The sequence below is a fragment of the Eptesicus fuscus genome, chromosome 21, assembly GCF_027574615.1.
Source record: "Eptesicus fuscus isolate TK198812 chromosome 21, DD_ASM_mEF_20220401, whole genome shotgun sequence".
Classification (NCBI taxonomy): domain Eukaryota; kingdom Metazoa; phylum Chordata; class Mammalia; order Chiroptera; family Vespertilionidae; genus Eptesicus; species Eptesicus fuscus.
In genome coordinates, this window is record NC_072493.1 from 41,267,622 (window position 1) to 41,275,745 (window position 8,124).

The 8,124-nt window shown below is 57.1% G+C and overlaps 1 protein-coding gene across 2 annotated transcripts in view; it reads right to left on the bottom strand.

The window, feature by feature from the left end:
• The window catches only part of PRKD2 (protein kinase D2), a 30,047-nt gene extending 24,241 nt beyond the window's left edge, over positions 1–5,806 (bottom strand). The window contains exons 1-3 of one of the 2 annotated variants that reach the window (XM_054710292.1): positions 5,700–5,806; positions 4,848–5,256; positions 2,564–2,702 (exon numbers count right to left, since the gene is read on the bottom strand). In XM_054710292.1, coding sequence (XP_054566267.1) covers positions 2,564–2,702; positions 4,848–5,093 — 385 coding nt within the window. In that variant the 5' untranslated portion in view covers positions 5,094–5,256; positions 5,700–5,806. Of the gene's footprint in view, positions 1–2,563; positions 2,703–4,847; positions 5,257–5,535; positions 5,615–5,699 lie in introns of those variants that run through there. The other variant, XM_054710293.1, reaches the window with a different exon arrangement.
• Positions 5,807–8,124: the final 2,318 nt, after the last annotated feature.

Here is an 8,124-nt window from a genome sequence, read left to right on the forward strand (position 1 = left end):
AAAAAACAACAACAACAACAACAACACAAAACCACCACTAATGAATTTAGCCCTCTCAGGACTCTGTCAGGTACATCCTGTTACGGTCCCCATTTTCTGTTTGAGGAGGTTGCAGCACAGATAGATTAAGCAACTTATCTAAAGACACACAGCTAGCAAGTTGCAGAACTCACGGTCAAACCCAGGCCAGTGTGGCTCTAGAGTTCATGCTTTTAGCACCATACTTTCTGCCTCTCTGAAAATCTTAAGTAATAAAATATATAGTTGGTTAGAAGTCAGTAAGTGCTTAGGAGAAAAATTAAACAGGGAAGGGAGGGAGGGAAGGTGCAAGAGGTACAAATTGAAATAGGTGGTCAGGGAAGGCCTCTGCGAGGTGATATTAAGGTAAAGGCCTGAAGGAGGTAGGATATGAGCTACACAGGTGTCTAGGAAAGAACATTCTAGTATCATAAAGGTATTTCCTTATAGGTTCTTTAAGGATTAAACGAATATACGGGAAGCTCTTAAAACAGTGCCTGGCACAAAGGAAGTGCTCAATAAAGGTTAGCTATTATCTCCGAGGTTTCATTTTTGGACTAAGTCTCATTTGTCCTCCCCATCCCCCAAGTCTCAGGCGACTATTAAGCTATTTTTCTTTGTATGATGCAACAGAAAGGGGACTCTCTTCTGTGAGTCAAGCACTATTTACACACTCAAGATAAAACTATAAATAAGAGAGATTTACACCCTACTCTCAAGGAGCTGACATTCTTTTGGGGAGACAGACACGAAACATAAACACACAAATAAACGAGGAAATTTCAGACAAGGGAGGAAATGGCATTTAAGCTGAGATCCAAATAACAAGAAGGAGCTAACGATGAGAAGGTGAGATGGGGGCAGCATTCCAGGCACCAAGAGCAGCACGTGCAAAGGCCCTGTGGTAGGAGGGAGTTTGGGTTTGGTCCAGGGACAGGGGCAGGCAAGCATGGCTGGAACGAAGAAAGTAAGGAGGGCAGTGTTAAGAGAAGAATTCACGGAATTAGCAGGGGCAGCCTTGAGGCCATGTGGAAGAGTTTGTATTTTACTCCCAGGGCAATGGGAGGATTCTGAGCAGTGGAGTGTCATGACCTGACTGAGGTGCTACTGAAATAATGCAGACAGGAGGTGATGGCGGCTTGGACCAGTGGCGGTAATCCAAAATACATTCAGCATGTATGTTAAAGGTAGGACCAGGAGGTTTGATGACAGATAAGGTGAGTGGGTGGCAGAAAAAGAGGAGTCAAGGATGCTCCAGGTTTGGGGCAGGGGCACCTGGGTAGTGCCTTTCCCCAAGATGCTGGCGACTGCGGGAAGAGCAGGTTTAGAAGGGGAAATACACTTTCCGTCTTGGGCAGGCCATGTCTGAAACGCCTGGAGATGCCAAGTGAAAGTGTCAGGGAGACAGCTACGTGAATAAGACCTGGTTTTAGGGGAGAGCCTAGGGTGAAGATAAAAACCTAAGAGGTGCCCTGGCTGACTTGGCTCAGTGGATAGAGCACTGGCCTGTGGACTGAAGGGTCCCGGGTTCGATTCCGGTCAAGGGCACATGCCCGGGGTTGCGGGCTCGATCCCCAGTGGGCGGCGTGCAGGAGGCAGCCGATCAATGATTCTCTCATCATTGATGTTTCTATCCCTCTCTCCCTCTCCCTTCCTCACTGAAATCAATAAAAAATATATATTTTTAAAAATCTAAGAGGTGCTAGTCTATATGAGGGCAGTTAAAACCTGAATAAGGTTACAAGGGAATTAAATCCAAATTGCACTGAGCACTGCAGTACGCAAGGGGCAGTGTGTGTGCGGGGGTGGGGGATGCAGCCATGAATAAGGCAGATACGCCACCCCCCCTCCCTCCTGAAAGAACCAAGGGTCATCAACTGTCAAAGAGAGTCTGCCCATCTGTAGCGTGGGGATGGCCAGGGGGTGGACTCGATTCTGGCTGAAAATGCAGGTGCCAGGGGCACCTCACGCCCTGCAGAGTCCGGTTGCATTTAGCACTTCACTGGGAAGGAGGCATGGGCATCAAGACACTTTAAACTTCACATCCACCTCTGGCTTACGGCCAGCAAGGACACCGAAGCGCACGCTCCGTGAACTGCCCAACCGGACACACCGTGTCACCAGCCCCCCGGGGGGTCAATGGAAGTCTTAACCAGTCCCCAGGAAGCTCCCTGGTGCCCCCCACCCCCCACCCCAACTCTCTCTTCCCCAGAGGCGCCCCGCCTCTTGGCTTCTAATACCAAAGCGTAGGTGCAGCCGTCTGCGCTTCGCCAATGGAATTACACAGAGCGTGGCCTGGTGTCTGGCTCCTTTCTCTCAGCATTAGGTCTGGGAAATGCATCCGTGTTGCTGCGGATGGTTTACGTTCAGCCAACTCCACAGCGCGCGCGCGCGCAACAGTACCCGGACCCATTGCGGCGGAGAAGCGGAGAACCCGGGGCTCCTCACTTTAAAGAGCAAGTTTTCCGGGCCCACCTCCCTTCCACACGCTCAGGGGCCCCGCCCCCGCGCGAGGCCCCGCCCCTCGGCGAGCCCGGCCTCTCACCCGACAGCACCACCTCCACCAGGTCGCCTTCCTGGATGTCTCCAGCCGAGCGCACCAGCTGCAGGAGGTTAGCGGACGTGGGGTCATGTTTGAAGAGCAGGATCTTGTCGTAAAGGCCGTAGAAGCCACACTCGGGGAACTGAGAGGCGGGAGAGGGAGGGGGTGTCGGAAAAGCAGCGGTCTGGGACCCTCCCAGGGCAGGGCCGCCTGTTTCCCCCGGAAACGCAGAGACCCTGCAGCCCCTCGCTTCCTGCCGCTCCCTCCCAGGCCCAGCTCGAGCCGGGCGGGGCGCCAGGGCTCGAGGAAAGGTGTGCTGCTGGGGAGAGAGCGCAGGCCAGAGTTTGGCGGCTGGATGGGCGCACTGGGGTGGGAAGGAGAGTTGCTCCCGGAGCCTGGGCACCTAGAATTTCCCGGAGATCGGGGTGGGGGTGGGGGTCTAAGTGAGCACCCCTTTCCTTATGCCCCCCTCCTCCGCCCCCCCAGCTTCCTTCCTGGATCTATTGTCCCTGTTACCTGGCTCCAGGCCCAGCGTCTGGGCAGGGCGAGCTGAAAGGAGGGACTTGAGGACTCTTGGGGGGTGGGGGCTATGGGATGGCTAGGGCTTAAGGGAGCTGAAAAGTGGAGGATGCTCCCCACCCAAAGGCCAAAGGACCCAGGTGTCCCGGTCCCCAATTTGGGAGGGGGCAGGAAATGAAACGCGGTAGAACAGAAAGTGAAACGGCCCAGGTGGGGCCGCTGGAAGGAAGGAAAGGGGCCCTACCACACCTGGACGGAGAAGGCAGAAAATAAAACCGGGGAGAGGCCTGAGGGAGGAGGCTGAAGACCTGAGCACTGCACAGAGCATCCACCCAGAGGACCGTCTGCCCTCCCCCCAGCCTGTTTCCCAAAGAGCAGGCTCAGTTGGGCGTGGAGCTGGGGCTGCTAGTTTGTTGTTGTTTTTTTTTTTGGGGGGGGGGGGAGCGGAGGGCAGAGGGGGGGGCAAAGGAAGTCCTATCTGTTCTTGCCCCCTGGGAGAGGGTCCAAGGTGACCCGCCGCCTCGGCCCTGACTGCCTGGAAAGTCTTTCTCTAAGCTCTTGTCTGTAAAATGGGGGAGTTGGCCCAGTTCCAGATGTTTCTCTGAAGCCCAAAGAACTCATTTCCAGGAGTCAGAAGATTCTAACACTTGGAGATGTGAGGATTCTAACTTGCCTACATTCTAGGAAGATCAGACATGCTAGAGTTCAACATATCCTCCTGATCGCTTTCAGGATTTTCCACAACCTAGATTACGAGTAGGCTAGTATTTTAATGTTCTAGGAGTCTGACAAACTAGGATTCGAGTAGTTGAATATCTTAGCATTGAAGCATTCCAACAACTCAGGAAGCTAATATTCCAACATGTTAATGTTTTAGTGTTTCAGCAAGCTAGGATTCTAATGTCTGAATGCTTTGTATCAGAGGAATTCAATTACCTACAGTAGCATATTCCCAGTTAGAATTCTGTAACACGCTAACATTTTGACAGCCCAGAATTCGAACAACAGAGAAGCCCACTATTCTGACTTTTCATGTTCTGGGATTCAGGCACCACCAAGTTCCACCTGATTGCCTTTTGCCATGACCCGCAGCCCCCTCCCCCCACCGGTGACCCTGGTGCCCAAAGCTAAGAGTGGAGTGGGGTTGGGGAAGGCCGGTTTTAATAGGCAGCATTAGAGTGTGTGTGTGTGGGGGGGGGGGGGGGGGGTCCCCAGAGCCTCTGAACCTTGGGAAGAGGTGCCTGTCCCTCCACACACACCTCAGGCCTGGGGGAGGGCAGAGATTAGGCTCCGAGACCTCACTTGCCCCTGGCAGCCAGTGCAAGCACCCACACCCACACATGTCATCCGATCGCCTTGGCCAGCCTGGCTTCAATTTCTATTTTCCACCAAATGGGAGGTCAGGGATGGGCCTGGGCGGGGAGGTGCTCCCTCACCCCCATCTGATGCCCCCACCTGCCCCTTCCTCCTCCCTCCTTCCACACCTGGTGGGCCCCTCCCTTCCTCCCTGCCCGCTGCAGAAAACAACATGCAAGGACTCGCAATTTGGGGAGGCCTCTGGGGCACCCCACCCCTGCCCAGGCCTCCCTCAGACGGGTAGTGGGGTAAAGAGGCAACTGGGGCCAGTGCCCTACCCCCATCCCTCATGCTCCCAAGGTTTAGAGCCCCTTCCTCCCCCTCCCCTACGCCAGGCTCCAGGTCGCCTCGGTCAGCGCACACTTCCGCCGGACCTCTCCCCAAGCTGGGCTGGGGAACCCTGCGCCCTCACCTTCTGGTCTACGATGGAGCAAGCCAGCTGCTTCACGTGGGCCAACTCCGAGGCGGCGGGCAGCAGCACGAACTCGCGGGTCAGCCCGATCTGGATGTGGAAGGAGACCCCCGGGCCCGGGGCCGGGACCGAAACCTGGGGCAGCAGCGGCGGCGGCGACTGCAGGTCCAAGCCGCCGAGGGGCGGAGGAGACCCCGGCCCCGGAGAGCCCGGGAGCCCGGCGGGATGGGAGGGGGCGGCAGCCATGGGAGGCCCGGGAGCCGCCGCCCGGCGCCCGCCTGGGGTCCGGCTGGGAGAGCCCGGGAGCACGCTGTATCCAGGGAACTCGTAGCCTGGGAGCGGGAGCGCGGGATCCCGGGTCCGAGAAGAGAAATCTGGCAGGTTGAGGGGACTCGACGATGGCGGGATCCTGGGGAATTAGAGAAAAGGAATCCAGTGGGTTAGACGCCCGGGAATCAAGGGGTCACAGACTATCAGACAAAAGAGATGGTGTTTGGGGGGCCCAGCGATGGGGAGTTTCCAAGAAATCAAAGAAGATCTAGAAGGTCGGGGTCGCAGAGATCAGCAGACCCAGGATCCAAAGGCCCCTTGGAAAGAAAAAGGATTGGAAAGGAGCAGGGGTGACCCCAGAATCCAGTGGCTCTAAGAAGAGGATCCAATTAAGGGGGGGCCGTGGGGCTCATCAAACCTTGGGGGTGGAGGGCGGGAGTCTCTGAGTCGGGGATCGAGTGGATCCCAGGGATCCGACGGGCCCGGGGATGGGCAGAGGGCCCGGTGCTAAGGAGGGAATCTCTCGGATCTCGGAAGTTGGAAAAAAGTTCGGTCGGGGGCCCGCGGAGAAGGGGGCGTTACCAGCCGCGGTGGAGGTGGGGCAAGGGAGGGTCGCCGGGCGCCGGTGGCTCTTTTTCCTTCGCCAAAGTTTAGCTCCGCTGCCGCGGCCCAGGAGGAAGTGTCCGGAGCGACGGTGCAGGCGGCCAATCGGCGCCGGCCTCGGTGACGCCAGAGAGAGGGCGGAGCGAGCGAGGGGGCGGAAGGGGAGGGCGGGCCCAGCACCTCTGAGTTGGGGGCGGCACCTCTCCTGACCCGATCCGGGGGCGGTTGGTGGGAGATGCGGGGCAGGGAGGTAGGACCGATCTCTCCCCACAACACACCCGAGTCTGCAAAGTTAACTTTTCCTTGAGCTGGAGAGGGAGGGGCGAGCCACCCTCACCGCCACCACAGGTCGCGGGGGCGGGCGCTGTGGTGCCTGGCCCTTTAAGGAAGGGGGCCCTCCCGCCTGGCCTGCATCCGGCGCCCACCGCAGGGGAAAGGGTGGGAAACTGGGTGTCAGGTCCGGTCGGCTCTCTGGGCTCCGCCTCCCTTTTCCCAGATAGCCAGCTGTGCCCCCTTCACCACCCAGCAGAAGGGGTGTTGCTGAGAACCCCAGACCGAAGCACCCAGATGGGCAGAGGTCCTGGCCTCAGGTTTGTCTCCAGCAACCTTGGGCAAGGTGCATGGAGTGAACCAGGCCTGGGTCACCTGTTCAGGAGTCAGGCAGAAGGCGGGTGGGGGTGTAGTTCCCTTCCTTCTGCTCCCCACTCCACCCTAGTCCTCAGGAAGGTGAAGAGCCAAAGGCTTGGGGTGCCTGAAAGGGCCACAGCGATCAGTGAGGACAACACACCCACACCGTTTCACAGATGGAAAGCGGGTTGTTCTGGGGAAATGTGCGTTTGTCTTTGTGTGACTTTAGGTATGCGACTTCCCCTCCCCGAGCCCGTTTCTCCATCTGTTAATATATTTGACCTCAGAGGGTCTTTGTGGGGATTAATGAGATTGTATAACGGTGCCTGAAACACAGCAGATCAGTACATGGTGGCTGTCGCTGTAATTTGCAGGAATACAGGGGTGGGCACCTCAAGCGCTCAGTCATCCAACGTTGCTGGACAGCCTACCGTGTGCCAGTCTGTTAATAAAACGCCTCTTTCAGTTCCTTCAGAAGCAATTCATACTTGATTTCTCCTCCCCAGATATTAAGAGTGGCTACTATTTAATTTACATACAGGAAGCTAAACCCTCAGAGGCAAAAGGACTTGTCCAAGATCAAACCAGTTGCTACCACCCCACCCCATTCATCGAGCTCAAGGTCTGGTTTGAGCTCCGAAGTATCCTAGTAGAGGTGGGCCATATTCCCGACTGAGTTCCAGACCAGCAGGGATGGTTGTGGATGGGGGCCGTGAGATGAGCCCCCCTTTCCTGGTTGTTGGGGGCCGCTGAGGTTGATACAGTAGTGTTTCTGTCACCACATCCGGGTGCGGGGGGTGGGGGGGGCTGGCTGGGCTGGGGAAGGAAGTCTGAGGCTGGAACGAAAACCCAAACCACACCTGGTGAAGCTGCTCAGAGCCCAGGATGAGGGGGGAGCGAGGCCACATGGAGCCCACGGCAGGCTCCTGTCAGTCACCTGATGGCCAGCTGCCCACCTGCACCCTTGCTCCTTGAAATGCTAACACGTCCCAAGTGTGCCGTTTGCAGGATTTCCTCAAGTGTTCACAGGGCCGGGCCCTATTCTAGACACGGGTGCAGCCCTTGACAACCCAGGAGGTGCTGGGACTTGCCCAAGCACACTTTGCTGGTAGGTGGAGGACTGAGTAAGCAGAGGGAGTGACAAGGGACAGGATACAAATTCTGGTCACTGCTTGAGCCTCCCCCACCCCACCCTCTATGTTTCTCTGTAAAGCATTCAAAATGCTCCCTGCTTTTTGAAGTTGTGAGGACCCAGTGAAATGGCACGTGTTAACACTGGTCTGGTTCCTGCCAAGTGTACAGCTGACCACTGACTGAGATTCCGCCACCTCGAAGGGACCCTGGGCCCCACTCCCCCCAGCAGCTCCCAGCATGGCGGCTGTCTGTACAGGCAGCTCCCAGGCTCTCCCTGCTCCATGAGGGGGCTAGCTCTTTGGCCTCACCACTCCATCACACATCCCAGGGGTGAGGGTGGTGGGGTGAGGGGGAGGAGTCTTGAGCTACACTGTCAATCATACCTTGTGCTTGTGGGCTCTGCCCAGGGTGCTGCTGTGGCCCCTGGGGAGAGCGCTTAGGGACAGGAGGGGCACGGGGAGATTCGGTCCTGTGCCTTGACTTCCGTTCCTGCACCCACTCTGCCCAGGCTCTAGCCCCACTTGCCCTACCACAAAACCCCAACCCATCATCACATCCCCTCTCCAAGCTCCACCCACTCCAGACAGAGCCAGTTACTCCTCCCAAAGTCCCCGGTCCCCTCAACAGTCAGCACCGCCACCCA